The sequence below is a fragment of the Ipomoea triloba genome, chromosome 2 (assembly GCF_003576645.1).
Source record: "Ipomoea triloba cultivar NCNSP0323 chromosome 2, ASM357664v1".
Classification (NCBI taxonomy): domain Eukaryota; kingdom Viridiplantae; phylum Streptophyta; class Magnoliopsida; order Solanales; family Convolvulaceae; genus Ipomoea; species Ipomoea triloba.
In genome coordinates this window covers 4,597,510-4,615,450 of record NC_044917.1, presented here as the reverse complement: position 1 = coordinate 4,615,450, position 17,941 = coordinate 4,597,510, and the positions used below count along the sequence as shown (strand labels likewise).

Below are 17,941 nucleotides of genomic sequence, written 5' to 3'. Positions count from 1 at the left end.
AGGTGTTATTTTTAGAATTTTATATTTTAGGTTAAAAAAGTTCGGTTAATTGGTTAACCGACCGATTAACCCAAAAAAATTTCGGTTCAGTTAATTCTGTAACACATTCTTCGGTTCGGTTAACGGTTAAAGGTTTTAAAATTTCGGTTAATTCGGTTCGGTTAAAACGGTTCGGTTAACCGAACGGTTAACCGAATGCACACCCCTATTTGAGACTTGTACCAATAATTTTGTCAATATGGAACTATAAATTTTATAAACTAATGTTAAATTAAATATTACAAGAAAAAAAAGGAAATTATTTTGTAAATAATTTCTCCTTAATTGAACTTGATATTGAATTAAACGTGCTAGATATAAAAAAATTTCACTCAAATGGGTAGGTGGTATTTAGAGACATTATATCGACCAAAATCATTCATATTTCCTAGTCACAAAAATATTAATGAGGTAGTGCTAAGGTCACAAGATGGGTTACTCATAGACACATTCGGATAGTGATTAAGCGTAGGTATCTAACAGTGTCGTTGCACATGATCTTTCTAGCGCAATTTATCTTTATTTTATTACACGAGTAAAATTTACCTAGTATATATCATCGGATCATCCTGTAATAACTACTGTTTTCTTCACAAAAAAATGGTAAGGAGGAGTAAAAGTGATATTGGTCCGAATCCATATTTGAAGTAGAGTATGAATCAAAAGGGGAAAAGATATATACACAAAGAACATACATTGAATACATTATATTCTAGTAATAATTAATAATTCATAGACTACATACACATTAATACATTATAAAAAATCTGAAAATATAAATGAATAAATAAATCTGAAGCGTACACATATTTTGCAAAAATGGTTTTCCAAATTTCAAATATTGAGGTCTCAAAAATTTAGATTTTGTTGTACCATATCCCCCAATTGTTCTACCTGAGATGAAGCATCAAAAGATGGGACCAAATTGGGAAAAGAAGGACGATGATGAGAACAATGACGAGAATAATGGCAATGCAAGTGCACTTTCTGGATTCCTTCTGAATCTCACTGGCTTCTTGGAGCTGCTCGGTACCTCGGCGGACGAAGGAGCTAGCGTGCGCCACGTGGCTCTCGATGTCGTTGAGCTGCTGCCCCTGCGCCTCCACCAGCGCCGCCATGTCCAAGAATATCTGGTGGAGCTCGATCAGGTTCTTCTCTATCTCTTTAACCGCGTCGTGCCTTTCTTGAATTTCCGATATGGTGTCCAGAATCTGTCCCCGCCCTTGTTCCTGGATGGCTTTCTGAAGGAACGACTCGCTCTCGCCGCTGGCGATTAGGTTTTCGATTAGGTCGTCGTCGGGCTGCTCGCCCGTCACGGTGAAGTATCGCCGAGCCACGGTCTCCTTGTACTCGGAGTTCATCCGGGCCCGCAGGGCCTGGAAGTCGTCCATCATGACTTTTAGCTTCTTGCCGAGCCCGCCCACGACCGCGGTTCGGGTCCGGTCCGTGGAAGAGCCCGGGCCGCACCCGGACACCTGGCGGGACGCGGCGTTGGACTTTTCCAGGGCTTCCAGCTTGGCCTTGATGACCTTGACCCGCTTCAAGACCTGCGCCACGTCACCGTCCATCTTGGACCTCAAACTCTTCATGGTTTTCGCATTGTGGGCCGTCTTGCACTCCTCGTTCAACTCCTGCAACTTCTTGTAAAACGTCTCCACATCCTTCATGTCAGTCTTCACTTTCTCCACATCCTCGAAAAACTTGTTGAGATCCGCGGATTCATCATTATTATTATTATTATTCCCCGCCGCCGGGGCGTCGCCGTCTCCGCCTCCCGCCTCCAGATCATCCGTTTGGTAGCGCTTAAACGAGTTAGCAGAGAATAAGTCATTCATCTTGATCGATCTGATCTATATACTCGCCGGCGGCCTTGATTTACTTTACTTTAATTTAATTTAATTTACGTGAATTGATTTAGGGAAAGAAGATGGCGGCGTGAGCCCTGTTCCGGTCGCCTTCTATCTTCCTCCGATGGTGGGTAGTGAGCATTCAGAGGTGGCCAACAACAATGGCCATGCTCGGCGCGGCGTACTACCCGGGGAGAAAGACGAGAAGGAGACAAAAACAACTGACTCATTAATTAATAAACCAACTTTCAGGTTTTGGTAAAGAATTGGAGGATTTATAATGGAAGATCAGATCAGAGGGTGTTGCATGCATGTAGTGTTGACGTACAATATTGTGTGGTGGTCAACCAAACCAAAGTGGCGGACGGTCGAGAGATGAGGATCGGAGGAGATCAGAGAAATTTCCATGCTGGATCATTCATGCATGGGGTGATGAGAGTCATTCGAATTAGTGATACTTATAAATTTCATAATTTAAATAAGGTGCATTTATTAAATATTTTAGGTCACATTTTGTTTATGATGACGTGGAATTAGGAAAATAATGAAAAATGATTATAGCATTAGTAATATGATTTTGTTATATAGTAATAAATTATTATTATAATATAATACTAAATCAGAGTTTTTATGCTCCATCCTCTCTTAATCATGTTAGCAATCTACTTATAATAATTTAATTTTTATATATGCATGGTAGGATTGCCCTCAAGGTTAATTGGTTTGCCACCATTACAAATTAAATAGTAATAACCCTGTAATTAAGAAAAGTACGTGCCAAGGACCTTGTAGTCCAGTGGCATCAAACCCTTCCCTTTATACGGGAGGTGGTGGGTTTGAGCCTCAGTGGATGCAATACTGATTCTTGTGCCTTCCCTTTATACGGGAGTTCAATAGGTTTAGGTTGAGAAATGAGTTAGTAGGTAAATCAGCTCTCAATTATCTCATTGTGGGCTGGACAAATCTATCCAAAATGTCTAATGGTAGTCCATGTTGATATCATAATTAGTTATGGCTTAACAGATTTTGCATTGAGGCAATATATCAAGACAAGATGTGGGTGACGAAGATACGTGTACTACTTTCGTTTGTAACCACTTGAACATTGTAATAACACTAAATAGCTAGTATAAATACGAAAAATGAAACATGACGAAGAGGAGAACAATTCAAGTATATTACTATTCTTAGCTTTGAATACCAACAATCCTCATCCCATCTTGCCAAAATTACCATCAATCCTACCATTATTGTTCAATAATTATCATAAAGCGGTATGATTACCATATCAACATAAATAGTCATGGTCAACGACGAGAATTGGGCATCTACATTTTCATATTTATCATTTAGTTCTACCAAAACTTCTCTACACTCTCCCATAAAATTCCATAAAATTATTCAAAGTTCATGCCAAGAGCTCTCTATATACACAATATATATGTACAAAATTTCTTTGAATCTTGACATTGCCGACCAAAAAAGACACATGATTTTTACATAAAAATCCCCGTATCCATTTATTTCTGACAATGTACTCATATTTAAAATGTTGGGTTCATGACTTCATGGTGTGTCATCCCATCCAAACCAACAATCCTCATAATTGACCCCTAATGAATATTTTAACGGAGGACAAAGACGAAATCAAACTTGATAGACGATAATCTAAAAATCAATTATGATTAAGTTAAAAGTTGAGGATAAAAATTAAAAAAATACTACGTATATATTAATAATTAAAGAATCATTTTTGAAACTTACTTTATAAAGTTGTGATAGTCATTGTAAAGTACGGAGTACAAAAGGTTGTATTAATTATTTAGAAAAAGTAACCTTTATGTACCCACAGTCGTCCCACACTAATTGAGATGAATATTATTAGGCAGTGAATAAAAATGATTAGACCTTGACGCTACATGAGTATGATGTGCAAGTGCAACCATACGGATATCCCTACGACCATGCAAAAGAACGTGCTCTCAAAACATTGCCAGACAGCGCAGCTCCTCATTAAACGTGGGATAAAGATTCATCAACAACATGCCGACTTGCCACCCATGCCCTACTGTACTTTCAAACCCAATCAAAATTATGGAAAAAAAAAAGAAAAGAAAAAAGAAAAAAGAATTAGGCCGTAATGAAATTATAGTTTGTAACAAATTTTTCATTATAATATTATTTTACATATCAACACATATTCTTTACATGCGCAAATACAAAATCACCCAATTACATATACTTGGTTTTATATATTTAAAAAATTAATATTATTTGTGTAAAAACATTATTGTGCATATCATAAAATATTATTGTCTAAATCATGAAGTAAAATTTTGAATAAAAAACAAAACTCCATTAATTGTTTAAAGATATTAGCACCACAATTAATTTTTAATTTAGTCAAGATTGAAACCTTTATTGGGAAAATTAATTATCGTTTGGTACTTTCTCATCAATTAAATTATTGAGAAAATGTTTGCAATGAATATATTTGATGCGAATAACTTTATTGGGAAAATTAATTAATATGTTTGGAGACCCTTGAAACATAACAATTGAATTACTTGAAAAATTAATTAACACATTTGGTTCGTTAAAACTTTCTCAATTTTAATTTTTTAACATCTCTAATATATCTTTGCTATATACCCACATTAAAAAAAAAGACCATAACAAATAATTGAGAGTTTAATAAATTACTTGTAAATTAATAAACCTACATATATCAAAAAATTATAATATGCAATAAGAATATTCATAATACAAACCGGAAAACGAACTGTCTACACATATATATACAGTACACGAATATATATAGAGGAGCTGTGTGTGTATATACATGATGACAATTAATATTTTACTGGATTTCTTCACAGATCCGACCTTAGCTCAGTTGGTAGAGCGGAGGACTGTAGTTCAAAAGCAGATGATCCTTAGGTCGCTGGTTCGAATCCGGCAGGTCGGATTATAATTTTACTTCTACAATTCTGTGGTCATTGGTCATTGCTCATGCTTTTACTGTTGTATCATTCTAATAATATATGATTTGTTTTGCTCTTCGTTGGAAATAATAAATATTTATCAAACTAAAAAATGTCGAAAAGTGCACCAAGAGACAATGAATTATTAGGGGAATATTTATAAAAAAAAATGATATTCCAATTTGATTCATTTAATTTAAATGAACTTGTAAACCAATAATACATTAATACCAAGCATATCAATCAAACTTGTTTAAAAATTAGCTTAGTTATTAGTTTGCTTTAAGTATTCAAAACAAAAGATATATTTGAAATTGGTTAAGCATCAAAGAAACTATATATACTTCCTTAGATCCATGATCAATTTAGTATATATGTAACATTGAACTCATATATGAATCATAACCTAGGCAATTGAAAGTCTGAAACTATCAATTAAGGGTTTGAATTAAATATGGAACGTAAATCCTTCAAATTAAGGGTATTAATTACAAGTTAATCTTCTAAAACATAAGGAAAACACAATCTCTAAAATAAATGACCTCTTAAAATTAGTCCAAGGATCTTCTATATGCACCTCCGGTAAATGAGATAACATACATCTCAAGTTTTAGACCATACTAGGTTTGGTTGGACCCACCAGTCCACCATTTAGCCTGAGTTTGATTGTCCTAATTGAGTGCAAATACCAGACCGCCTGTATCCAACCCATCAATTATAATTCTCAATTTTTTTTTTATGTAAAACTCTACCAGTTTAGAACAAAATACTTTTATGTTGCTATAAGACACCATTGATAGGAGATAAGAGTTAGGCACTCACCTCGGAAGGGTGCTTGAATGCGTGGAACTAGCATAATTTGTGTAGTTCTAGGTCATGGGTAGTGCATAATTCTCATACCTAAATGTTACATGTTTGACTCTTGCTAACGCCTTCTTAGTTGAGTTTGTCACATTAGATACGCTCTCCGGTCATTTTTGCATAATTTTCTTATAAAAAAAAAAAGGAGAGAAAAAGAAGAAGAAAGAGTTAAGCACCCAAAATCTTTATATAGCATTGGAAGATAGGTAAAATAGCATGTTTACGTGGGTATATTTAAATTATAGTTACTTAAACCCCTAAGAAACTTACAATCAAAGTGTAAATAAGGGCAATATGAGCTCTTTTTAATTTTTTTTATTTTTTAAAATCTCAATAATTAATTATTTCTCCAAAAATGAAAATTTCTAAATGTATCATCTAAACTTTTATTCATATCTAATAATAAAATATATTGAATTTTAACTCATAAAAATTAGTAAAATGTCAAAATGTTTCTAAAGTTTAATATTCAATGAGAATTAATAGAATTAAGTATTTGTGCAACCCAATTACGCATCCGACCTTAGCTCAGTTGGTAGAGCGGAGGACTGTAGTTGAAAGCAGATGATCCTTAGGTCGCTGGTTCGAATCCGGCAGGTCGGATTTTCCCTTTTCATCATATTCTAGGTTTTATTTTGCTGTGGCTGTGTTTTCCCCCTTTAAACTCTACTCATGTAATGTTACCGTTTTATTTGTATATATTTCAGTGTTTAATTAGTATTACTCAAATAAACTCACTTTTAGGGGATGTTTGGTTGGATGAAAATATTTTTTCATGAAAATTGTTTTCTATAGAGGGGAGAAAAAATGTGCGTTTTTTTTTGTTTTTTTTTTGTTTAATGTTTAGTTCATTGAGTTCATTTTTCATTGGAAAATTAATTCCTCAAATTTGAGGAAAACAAAATCGGTTGGACATGAGATTTTGTTTTCAATGGAAGATGGGAAGAAAAATTGGTATGATTTGACTATTTCACCATTTGTGTTCTTTCTTAATTATTACTCCGTATTACTTTTATTAATTTGTCTGGGCAACGGAATCAGTATTCCCAATAATTTTTTCCACCAACCAAACAATGAAATTCATCTTCCGTAATTACTTTTCCATGAAATTTCAATTTCATTCCATTTCTCCTAAAATATTTTCTACGAACCAAACGAGCCCTTAGTGAGGACTGATGAATAATAAGCAACTTTTTAAACTTATTAAAAAAATAAGCTTATTTATTGTACTATTTAAAATCTTGTAGATTCAAATTTACTTCAAAATCGATTTGAAAAAATATATAATTTATTTGATGCAAAATTAGCTTAATACATTGTGTTATTATACAATGGCGAGACTCATATATGGACACAAGTTAAATTCGAATATGTATAGAGAAATAAAAGTTGTGGTTTATAAATTTTTTTTTATATGTAAAATTCCATATTTTGGGACAAAGCAAGTTGTGTTATTATAAGACTCCATTGATTGGATATAAGAATTGCTCTCCCTATTTGTTTGTTTAAGATTGGACAATTGAGCAAACAAAGCATGTTTATGTGGAGGTGATTAGACTTACAATGGAGGAAAGTGTAAACAAGACAAATATGAGCAATTTTTTATATTTATTTATTTTTGTTAAAAGTCTCAGTCAGCAAACTATCTCTCTAAAAACCAAGTGAGAAGCCTAAATGCATCTTCTGATTCTTTTTTTTTTTTTTTTTTTTTTCCCATCTAATAATAATAATAATGATTATTACTATGCTGCAGATAGGTCTTCCAGCTGAGTTCCTGGTGTTGGAATTGGTATTCATCTTCTACCAATCTTAACTGTACTATGTTACACTTCAAACTCCTCTCTTGAATCTGTCAAACATAAAACCAAGAAAGAATAAGAACACAATCCAATCATATATTCTTTGATGCAAATCTTTGGTTCCAGAAATCTGACCTCTAGTGCAGAAATGGTCTTGAAAAGCTCCAAGCACTCTTCCAGCAGCAACTTCTCTTGTGTTACAACCTCTGCTATTTCTTTCAGTACTTCAGATGTCTTCTCAGCCTAGGACAAACCAAAAAAAAAAAAAAAAAAANAAACCAAAAAAAAAAAAAAAAAAACATGCTTTTTTCAGATCAAAAGCAATTGCAAAACAAGTGTATGGATGCAGTTGCAGAGGTATATATATGGTTTACCCCGGGCGAGAAGGCAGACAGCATCAACTTGATGGATGCAGCAACCTCTGAAGCGTGACGAAGAGCTATGGAGGTTGATTGTGGTTCCACCTGCAACGAATTAATCGAATTAATCACTTAAAGCCAATATTAAAAAAAAAAAAAAAAAAAAAAACTTTTTATCAAGACGAGAGTAATCCAGTTGAGTCTCATTCAGAAGTACCTTTGCCCCTTGAACGAGGGGTACACTACAAACAACAGAGTTTAAGGAATCTTTGGTCATGGAGATTGCAGATAAGTGCTGCCTGTCCATGTCACCCCAAGCTTCAAGAAGTTTGATCTGAATAATCATTAACCACAAAAGGCTCAGAAAATTTTATAAAGATCAGTACAATATAATATGCATTATTATCACAGTAGTGCTAATTACTGACTTGAGAATGAAGTATATAAGTGAGTTTCATCTCCATCTTCTCCTTCTGCAACTGCAGCTTCTTCTGCATAACAGAATGGTGCAGCTTAACAAGACCATCCCATGCATATATTGAATTGTTCTGCAAAATCCCAAACTTTTTTCATCAGAAACTATCAACAAAATCTTCTGAAGCAACAGAACCGAATGAAAGATTTAGACAACATAATTTTTTTTGAGTATTGCTGACTCCGTTACAGTGCTTCATAATTAAGACATGAAGTTAAGAATAATACAAACCTTAGCCTGTCTGATAATGTTGTCATTAACAACATCAGATCTTGCATTAGCATATCTCCACTGCATTAATCTGTTATGGAACAGCCTCATGTGATGAACACTCTCCGACGTTCCGGGGCCTAAAGGGGACGAAGCAGAAGAAGAAGATGAAGATTTCTTGACCTTAAGCAATTCAAGCCCCATACTCAAAAAACTCCCGACTCCTTTCACTCTGGAAGGGCTGGTCGGCGGCTTAGAAGTTGAAATTCCGGCGAGTTTCCCTTTATTCTCTGCCAAAACCGGCGGGGAGTTTGATCTCCCCGGAGATGCAGAGCATTTAGAACTCGTGGTGCCTAGTGAATTAGTCCTTTTTATGGCAGTCTTTAGCGAGGCCTTTTTGGGGGAGTACTCTGCTGAAACGGCGGCGTTCTGGGCGCCGGAATCTGAACTCCATCTCCGGGATTTCGACGGCAAATCTTGCATGTACTTTGATGGAACTTCGATTCCAGCTTTTCTTGAACTGAGCGTGGGCGCCATGTAGGATGGAATATTGTTTTTCCCGACCACAGGGGAGCCGAAATTGTTGCTGGAAAAAAATTCAGTGCTTTCTGACTCGGAATAGGCCTGTAAATCGGATAAAAAATCTGATCTTTTTTTCCCCTGGAGGGTATTTTCATCGACAGAAAATCTCCCCGGAAGAATGCGGTCACGATCAGAGTAATCCTCAAGTAAATTCGAGGATTTTGAGGAGGACGAGGAAGACGAGGATGAAGAAGTGGAAGATCTACCGGGAAGCATGAATTTTCCGGTGTAACGCATGGACATGGACCCACCACTAGGCCGGTGATTTTCCTTAGCTCCTTTATCTTTCTCCCGCTCAAATCTGCTAAACTCCAAGCAACTGTTTTGGCGGTTGAGAAACATGGGATTATTATCCGCTCTGTCTCCATTTTTGTCCTCTTCAAGCTCTTTTAGCCTCTCGTGTCCGAGGTGATTGCCCAGAGTGTCCACTTTGGAGCTCGACGGGGCGGACGAGGGCCAAAGCTTGGCCATGAAACCCGATTTCTCCAGCCCCTTATGCTTCCGAGAATCAGTGGACGATCGGGGCTTCTGTTTCACCGGCGACAGGACGTGATTCGGAGACGACATTGCATTAATCTGATTAGCCGACGACGAGTTCGAGGTCGGCGACAGGAATCTCGAACTAACTTCCCTGAATTTCGGCTTCCTCGGCTTCAAAGATTGATCAAACTCCATGTTTTCTTCTCCTCCGCCTTCTTCTTCTTCTTCACTGTGTAATTAAGAAAAACCCAGAAATTCAAAATCAGAAATTTGGGATGGGGTCTTGGAGAGCCGGAATTGTTGGGATTATTGTTAGCGAAAGATGGGGGGAGAGGAAAAACAAACACCTGAATAATGGCGGCAGAATAGATGGGAAGCCGGCAGTGTGGGGGTCAATTTAGTCAATTAACCCAATTCACCTTGTCCATGCAGGAGGGGAGGAGGGTAATTTGGGGAAACCAGAGTTTGTTGTTAAGGATTTTTTGACTGATTTTGGATGTGAAGAGTAGTAGTTTAGGACACGGACGTTGAGACACAGAAGCCATCTACTTAACGATGAGGCAAAAAAGCTAAAAACAAAAAATAAAAAATAAAGCTTAAAGACGAGGATTTTAATTTTAGCTTAGGACTCGGAGAAATCAAGAATGGATCGGATGGGATGAAATGGAGTGTTGTTTGGGGTTTCTGTTTGTTTAGCTTAGCCGGCAGTGCCTTCCTGCGACAAAACACGCATGAATTGGCAATGGGATTAAGTAGAAATGTGCCACTTGGTCCTTTGATGGTGGAAGAATTGAATTCTTCATCTCCATCTGCCTTTCCCACTACTTATAAACTTCCACAACATATTACATATGTAGCTTAATCATAATTACATTCCTTAACAATTCATCAAATTAAACTAATTTTTAGGACAATTTCTCCTTAACTGTTGAAAGCCTGGCAATTTATTCCTAATGAAGGTCTAAAAGGATAAAATTGGCATATTTTAGAACTAAAAATTATACTTTTTTTTTTTGTTGGGGATAAATTTTGGTTTATTTTAAGCATAGGGTCGAAAGTGAAAAATACAGTAGTTGAAGGATTACAAAATAAAATTAACTCTCTCTCTCTCTCTTTCTAATATTTTATTTTTATCTTAAATTTAACAATTAATGTTGAGTTTAATTTGCTTTTCTTTTTTCGAAAACTAAAATTTTGAGCTTATTTTGTTTGATCACGCCATATTAGAGATTGGGATACATGAGTTTTCCAAGCCTTCACTTTGGGTTTGGCCTCTTTTTATTGTAAATTTTGTAGGTATTGCTTGGTACGTTCATTTTTTGTAATGTATAACTTTTTAGTTGTGTTACTTAGTATGTTTATATATAAAGAAATTCATGTGTTATTAATATTTAGAGTTGAGCAATATTTTTCTTGATATGTTTTACCTGAAAAGTAATTGAATTGCTATTAATAGCAATGACCAACACCTATCCATGTTAGCAAATAATTAGTTTGTTCAATCTTTAATGCAACTCCATATTAAGTGGTAATATAAATAGCTCGGACAACCCAACTAAGTTGGATGAATAATTAGCTCCATAAGTATAAGATCTCATGTGGGAATTGTTTATTAATTTTTTTGATTTGGGTCTGTAAACTAAAGTAACCTAGATTGATTTATCTCCTTCTCATCTTTTTTTCAGTTAAGAGTTTAAGACGATTTCACTAGTAGGGAATTGAAAACATTGAGATATTGGGCAAAATATAGTCTGAAATTGTGGTTTCTGGCGCATATCATCGAATACGTGGAGTGCAGACAAACGTTCGACAAAGTCTGTGCGCAGAGTCGAGTATACGAATGAGTTTCGCATGCAAATGGACGTGTATACGTGACGCTGTGGGGCGGGCCAAATTAAAGGCGCAACTGTTAATATTGACCCTGCTACAGAAGCAAATTTCCTGCAAATCCGAGGATACGATGAATGACAGAAACCATTGGAAGCAGGGCAGGGCGACGAGGTAAGTCGGCAAGCAAGCGTAAGAGCATGATTAGGTGGTCGTGGACCCTAGGAAGAAACGGCTCGTGGCTCATGGCGATGGATGTTCCTGTTGGATTCACTCCGGAATGTGCACTCTTACGATGTCAATCCAGTCGGTCGGATCGTCCGTTTTGGACGCCACGGTTTTATAATTTTGTGCTTGTACGTTCACCCCAATTATTTGTCGGTACACTTCACCTCTCACCGGCCTCACCACAACCGTATAAATCATACGAGGTTTCTTTCATTAATTCTAAGTATATATTGTACCTTATCAGTTTTGGAGCTAAGCTATCTACCACATCACTCATCAATGGCTGATGGATGGCCAATAAAGGAGAAGTGTGATGAATTTTACAACAATACGACATCATCGGACCCACATTTATTCACTAAGATTGGCTCGTTCCTATGTCTAACACTCCTTAACCCTGCTAATCTTTTTTTTTTTCCTTTTATTTATTTTTCTATTCCTACGACACCCCAATAAAGTTACGCTATAATTAATGCTACTTCTGTATTATTTAAACTGACATGATTTGATTAATTTATGTGACTTTGTTTGTCTGTACAAATCACACTAATAATAATAATTAATGACCATGTTATTTCATTTAATTTGAATTTTAAAATCGATATACTCAAAAACATATGTACTAAAACAAATTTTCTTTCCATAATAAGTCATTAGCTATGATTCCAATATTCTTAGACTTATCCAAAACTATGTTCTATCATATGTGATAGCAACACATTGTGTGTTGTGGGTTTCCAAACCTACTTTCTAATACACTCAATTCAGTGCTAATCTTGTGTTAGGTGGCAACATTTAATAAATTGACATCTAAAAAGTTAATAGTACAAAAACCTGTAACGAGGGATGTCTAAAATCGTTATTTTATTATAATGATTTTTTTTTTCTTATTTTAATTAGATATTGATATGGTATAGTACGGTACGGTTATGTATTATAGTATATGGAAGATAATTTACTTGATACGCCATACTCTATGTAGGATGAAGGTACAAGTATGAGTTATACAGAATTGTTTGTTTTGTTTGTATTCTTTTTCACAGTAGCATACTTTTTGTCTATTAGTTTTATCAAAATGTTGGATAAAAAAAGGTTTAAAAAAAATGTACGAAACAAAATATAAGGAGCTGTCCTCACAGGCTCACACTATTCAGGAACAGCCCCTGTACTCTTCAGTAAAAATAAATAAATAAAAAAAAATAAAAAAAATCAAGAAAACAGAAGAGAATCAGATACTGTCACTGACCCAGAAAATTATCTATGGACCCAGAAAAAATTATTAGCAGCTCCAACAGAAATATCATCCAAACTGAATCATCACTTCATTGGTCAAAGAACAGTAAGTATGAAGTTACAGCAGAATAAAGCAGTAAATTTCAATTCATCTGTACAAAACTGCACATTTGTCACCTATAATCAGAACTTTGAAGCAGAATTGGTGAAGGAAGAGATATGGCATTATTAAAAGAATGAAGTGCAATGAATGATGGGATAAAAAAACTGGTCAGATAACAGACGAATAATCAATCTAGAAGAACCATGTATTTTCGTCAGTCATATACTAAGCAATACCGCCCCAGATGCCACAGCCTCGGAGTAAAAACTTCAACGTACGTCCCAGAAGTGAGGTAATGCCAGTGGAAAGTGCAACATCAGGCTGACGGGTTCTTATCAGAGGAACATATGCCATCTGATCCAACTAGATGCTGAAACCTCGGCTACTGTCGCCTCTTTCCAGTCAGCTTTGTCAGTCCTTAGTCACCCACCTATTGCCCCGGACTAGGAAACCGCCAAATCTCTTTTCACTGTCGTTTTCTCCGCCACTTTCGCTCGTGTATCCAGCTTTCCACTGCTGTCTCTTCTTCGTGAAAGTCCCGGTGTCGCACTCACTTACATTCAAAAGGGGGTCGTCTATCCCTCGTATGACTCTCCGCGTAGGAGATGCTGCTGCTATACAACTATCATCCTTCGTTCTCCTGTCTTCATTGTGCTTCTTAATGTTCTGAGAGATCTTATGTAATTTCTGATTGAACTTGGTGATTCCCTTCTCTACAGGCACCACTGCATGGGTTACTGTGAATTTTACGTCATTCACTATCTGGATGCAGAGAACTAGCGTTAATATATTAGTTATACTCGATGCACAGGGCAGAGAAAGAGTATTATCAGAAACTATAAAGTGCTTCTTAAGTCCCGCTAGAGCTTATTGAAAAAGAAGTTTTTTTAATAAATAAATAAATAAGTATCCAATTGACGGAAAACTAGGGCTTAATAAAAAAGATACGTAGTATTACTTTAAGCAATGGTGAAAGAAGTTATCAGAGTTCATTACCTACTCCTTATGATGTGGAGTTGTGGAATTAGAAAGAATAAGAAACACTTACATATTCACCACCACCAATAACAACATCCCGGACACTCTCTTTGATATTCATTCCACTCCTATCATCAATATCGGGTGGAGGAAGGCGCAATTTAGTGGGACGCTCGCTGTCTCTAACCTCATCAGGATCTATAGGACATTCAGCAGATACATAATCTCCAAGAACTGAAACAGCTCCAGCAAAGCACTCAGCAATCAGTTTGTAGGGTTTTGCAGGGAAAACATAAAGGTGAACCATAGAAGCAATGCCCATCTGCGCTGGACGAATATACAGGCATGTTAAACTTAAATACTAAATAAAATCACAGGCCTTGGCCCTTCCAAAAGGTTATATATAAATTTAAAAAAAAATAAAAAATACTCCCTCTGACCAATTTGATTGTCAAGTATACTGTTTTGGAGGTAAATTTGACTGAATTTTGTCTTAAATTTTTATGCTTTTAAGTTTAACTTATGTATTAAGAAACTAAATATTAAGTACCAACTATTCCAAAAATTACAACTCAAAATTTTTTTAAAAAATATGTTTTAAAACAATGGTCTAAATAAGATTGTGTTAACCTTCGGGAAATGAAACTATACAACCTTTTTCAGAGAGAAAGAGTACATTAGAATAGAGATACAATCATACCAAGAAACTGTACATAAAACATTAGATAGATGTAATCATTGACGATATGCAGGTCCTCCTATGCCCTAAAATTGTTTCTATCAGGGATTTAACAAATGTGCTCAAAGAATGAGCATTTACCCAAGAAAACTAAGGCATGCAAAGGAATTTTCTTACGTATGTGAAAGCTTATAAACAATAACTTCAAAATGGCAAGATATAGTAGTACAAAGCAATGACAAAAAATTTAACCAACTAAAAAACAATTACCTCAATACAAATAATGAAGTCTTGAATACTTGATTTAAACTGCAAAGCTTGAGCAAATGGGCCTTTAAACAAGTGAAGGCTGTAGATAAGTGCAATGGCCACACCTTGCCACCAGGTCAAAAATACAATTGACTTGAATGTCACGAACTTGTATAGTGGCTTGATATGAGATAATTCCTCCTTTGTAATAGTGTAAAACTGAACTAAGCAATACAATGCCCATGATTGGCTAAAATTGATAACCACAGCCATATAAGGGTACCTGAAAAGCGAAAAGACAGGTGAAATAAGAGCTTATATTCGGCCTTTCTTCTAGCAAAATATGAGCTAAAAGCTAAAAAAATAACATGATTTTGAATTTGAAAAATATTTCCAAAAATATGGTGGTTAACAGAAATATCACATTATAGAAGATATGAAAAGCCTAAAAACTCAGATATAGAAAATTTGTAACAGAAAATATTGTGCTACTTTATGGGATAAAAACTACTGAGAGAATAGTCCGTTAAAAAATCTACCTTATTATAGAACTATAGGCTGCAATTTTGGGAACCTTAAGCACTATATGTACATAGCAAGTAGCTTTTCTTACCCACAATTCCACCTGAAGTCTCCTTCACAATAGGCATCAAAGGCTTCAAGAATTACTGCTAATATAGCAGTAAACGTTTTAACTATCATCTGCCACCAAAATTTGTGTGCATTGTCATAATTTACTAAAGTAAGAGATGATTGATAGTTTATGGTGGCAGTATACCAGTCAATTAGCATACTTACATATTGGACAATCCCAAACTTGAAAACTCGGTAAACCCAATTACCCAGTTTCCAGGGCTTGAAAAGATAATTCATTGGAAATGGATGCTTTATAATTCCCTTCTCATGGCCATGATCTAGTAGGGGTGCCTTTGAACCTTCACGCCGTTCCCTCTGCATGAATATTATAGTTCTATCTTCCCCACCTACAAAGGAAATAGATATATAGTATCAAGAACTAATAAAGATATTATTTCAGGAAATTGTGAACATAAGTAGCCAGGGAAGGTAGAGAGGCCTGGTAGACCATGGAAGCTTTTGTTGTGTAGTTTCCAACTTCCAAGTGTAGGAGCATTTGTAAAATTTTACTATGTACATGTCATCCATCAATAGTCCACATTGAAACATGCATGTGTTACCTATAGCCTACTCTGCTAAACCTCAAATTGAGTGAATGGTAAAATGTAAAATCAAATTAAGAATTAAGAACCAAATGTATTGTATGTACCTAAACAGGCAATAAGATATCTTCCAAAGCAGTACATAGCAAAGGACTCATAACCATCACGTAATATCTCGATGTAAACACTGATTGCTGGATTCATCAAGGACACAAACTGAACAAGAAAACCACAGAAGTATACTCATGAGATGAAAATTCAAGAAATTTGTCAAAGTAAGTTTTAAAGCCTAAAATGACAAACCAGATGCTTCTAGCAGAATCTCCAACCAGATTGACACCACAAATCAACAATCCAACTGTGTAGAGAAGGAGTACTCAATGTATAATAATAAAAACAAAATGTAGCAAGTCATATAATTTTGCATATTTGTTCAAGGAATAGACTGCTACATTCAATCCCAGAGAATTTTAGGAATATAAATATTTAGGAAAAAAAAAATTAGAAGAGAAAGAAGCAACAGTTTTTCTGTGATGGGCAAGGATGCATTTTCTTTTCTAAATTTTAACAACAAAAGTTTGGATTTAGGGAGAAAGTCTATGATGAGATAGAATCAACTCTGTATTACATTCAAGAGTAATAATGAGGTGGTTGTTTCTGTTTCTCTATCTGTTTTTGAGTATCATATCCAAATTCATACAGTGTATTAATTGAACATCTGTAAACTTGTGAACTATAGCAACTTGTTATGTTAATTGTAAATATCTGTGTTGTGAAATACACAGCACCATACTCCAGGAGTACTTGTTATTGGCAAAATACTATAAATGTATTTAAATATATGCACCTACAAGCATATCAAAAACCTAAAAGGGGACACATTGTATATAATGCTGGCAAGAATAAGCAAGTCGAATAATTTTAAAGCAAGACATTGAGCCAAAAAGATTTCAGTTTTTTTTTTCAATAAAATTATAAAAACTAGACTGCAAACTCATAAACTGAAGCTACAAGTCACTAGCCCGATATATGAAATTTACACAGAACTGAGGTTAACAAGACTCACTGATTCAACAGCATAGAACGGAACCATCAGTACCACTCCAATCAAAAACTTCTGCTCCTGGCAGAATAAACCATACACAGCCAAGAATAAACGAGAAGAACAACAAAGTCATAACAAGATTAAAAATATATATCTATCTTAAAAATATAAAATTTTGAATTAAATACTGAACCTCTGGCTTTTTGTAAGTAGAGAGGTGATCGAAAAGGAGGAGAGAAGAGAGGGTGAGAGCGACAAGTAAGAAGAACCCTGCAACCAGAGTTGCCCATGTAGGCGGAGAATGGCTGCCGCTGAGGAAAGTGAAATGCTCGGAGGAGGATAATGACGACGATATTGTTGAGATTACTCTCGGCATTAGCTATGATTAGGGTTAATTTGTTTGGGAATCTGAGCTTCGAGGATGATGATCGGAGATCATAGGAATTAGACGTTTTGAAAATGTATTAACAATTTTCATTTTAACAATGTAGTTGATCTCCATATGATTCAACTATACCATATATTTATTTAAAATATATATTTAATTTATTATAAAGTTGTCATATAAATTGAACATTAATTATGAAAATGTCCTTGAAATTTCAATGTGCAATGCCAGTGAAAACTAATCGCATTGTTACCCAAGACACCAAAGTAAAATTTCATTAAATGTCATGTTAAAAAGGAATATTCTCACATCAAATTAGTTTTATTCATCTTCAACATATCCATTGCACTAAATTTTATTCATCTTCAACATATCTATTACACTAAATTTTTACAAC

At 35.2% G+C, this 17,941-nt stretch overlaps 3 protein-coding genes and 2 non-coding genes across 6 annotated transcripts; 2 read left to right on the top strand and 3 right to left on the bottom strand.

Annotated features, from left to right (window-relative positions):
• Nucleotides 1-694: 694 nt before the first annotated feature.
• On the bottom strand, nucleotides 695-2,122 carry LOC116011279 (syntaxin-125-like). The gene has a single exon (XM_031250831.1). The coding sequence runs from the start codon at nucleotides 1,872-1,874 to the stop codon at nucleotides 930-932; it is 945 nt and encodes a 314-aa protein (XP_031106691.1). The 5' UTR covers nucleotides 1,875-2,122; the 3' UTR covers nucleotides 695-929.
• A 2,645-nt stretch (nucleotides 2,123-4,767) lies between these two features.
• On the top strand, nucleotides 4,768-4,854 carry TRNAY-GUA. The gene is given in 2 exon segments: nucleotides 4,768-4,804; nucleotides 4,819-4,854. It is a non-coding gene; the product is annotated as a tRNA-Tyr (tRNA).
• Nucleotides 4,855-6,248: 1,394 nt separating this feature from the next.
• Nucleotides 6,249-6,334, top strand: TRNAY-GUA. Its single transcript is given in 2 exon segments — nucleotides 6,249-6,285; nucleotides 6,299-6,334. It is a non-coding gene; the product is annotated as a tRNA-Tyr (tRNA).
• Nucleotides 6,335-7,322: 988 nt separating this feature from the next.
• Nucleotides 7,323-10,399, bottom strand: LOC116009835 (QWRF motif-containing protein 3). The gene is made up of 7 exons (XM_031248981.1): nucleotides 9,984-10,399; nucleotides 8,596-9,865; nucleotides 8,318-8,437; nucleotides 8,107-8,223; nucleotides 7,905-7,994; nucleotides 7,666-7,773; nucleotides 7,323-7,580 (listed from the first exon to the last, which is right to left on the bottom strand). Exons 2-7 carry the CDS (start codon nucleotides 9,829-9,831, stop codon nucleotides 7,449-7,451), a joined length of 1,803 nt encoding a protein of 600 aa, XP_031104841.1. The 5' UTR covers nucleotides 9,832-9,865; nucleotides 9,984-10,399; the 3' UTR covers nucleotides 7,323-7,448.
• Nucleotides 10,400-13,126: 2,727 nt separating this feature from the next.
• LOC116010640 (protein LAZ1-like) lies at nucleotides 13,127-17,634 on the bottom strand. 2 transcript variants are annotated; one of them, XM_031250124.1, is made up of 8 exons: nucleotides 17,350-17,634; nucleotides 17,178-17,234; nucleotides 16,219-16,327; nucleotides 15,732-15,916; nucleotides 15,547-15,635; nucleotides 14,955-15,216; nucleotides 14,076-14,327; nucleotides 13,127-13,789 (listed from the first exon to the last, which is right to left on the bottom strand). In XM_031250124.1, the coding sequence occupies exons 1-8, from the start codon at nucleotides 17,530-17,532 to the stop codon at nucleotides 13,439-13,441; spliced, it is 1,488 nt and encodes a 495-aa protein (XP_031105984.1). In that variant the 5' UTR covers nucleotides 17,533-17,634; the 3' UTR covers nucleotides 13,127-13,438. The 2 variants fall into 2 exon arrangements, with proteins under 2 accessions (XP_031105984.1, XP_031105985.1); XM_031250125.1 differs by lacking the exon at nucleotides 17,350-17,634 and adding an exon at nucleotides 16,415-16,469.
• Nucleotides 17,635-17,941: the final 307 nt, after the last annotated feature.

What these genes read in the sequence shown, in the direction of transcription:
- LOC116011279 (XM_031250831.1), bottom strand. Translation starts at nt 1,874, where the DNA reads ATGAATGACTTATTCTCTGCTAACTCGTTTAAGCGCTACCAAACGGAT.
- LOC116010640 (XM_031250124.1), bottom strand. Translation starts at nt 17,532, where the DNA reads ATGCCGAGAGTAATCTCAACAATATCGTCGTCATTATCCTCCTCCGAG. An exon ending in CTACTTACAAAAAGCCAGAG is followed by an intron (nt 17,235 to 17,349) that starts GTTCAGTATTTA and finishes TTATTCTGCCAG; the next exon opens with GAGCAGAAGTTTTTGATTGG. An exon ending in TTATTGGTGGTGGTGAATAT is followed by an intron (nt 13,790 to 14,075) that starts GTAAGTGTTTCT and finishes CTCTGCATCCAG; the next exon opens with ATAGTGAATGACGTAAAATT.
- LOC116009835 (XM_031248981.1), bottom strand. Translation starts at nt 9,831, where the DNA reads ATGGAGTTTGATCAATCTTTGAAGCCGAGGAAGCCGAAATTCAGGGAA. An exon ending in TGTCTGCCTTCTCGCCCGGG is followed by an intron (nt 7,774 to 7,904) that starts GTAAACCATATA and finishes GGTTTGTCCTAG; the next exon opens with GCTGAGAAGACATCTGAAGT. An exon ending in AGACCATTTCTGCACTAGAG is followed by an intron (nt 7,581 to 7,665) that starts GTCAGATTTCTG and finishes TATGTTTGACAG; the next exon opens with ATTCAAGAGAGGAGTTTGAA.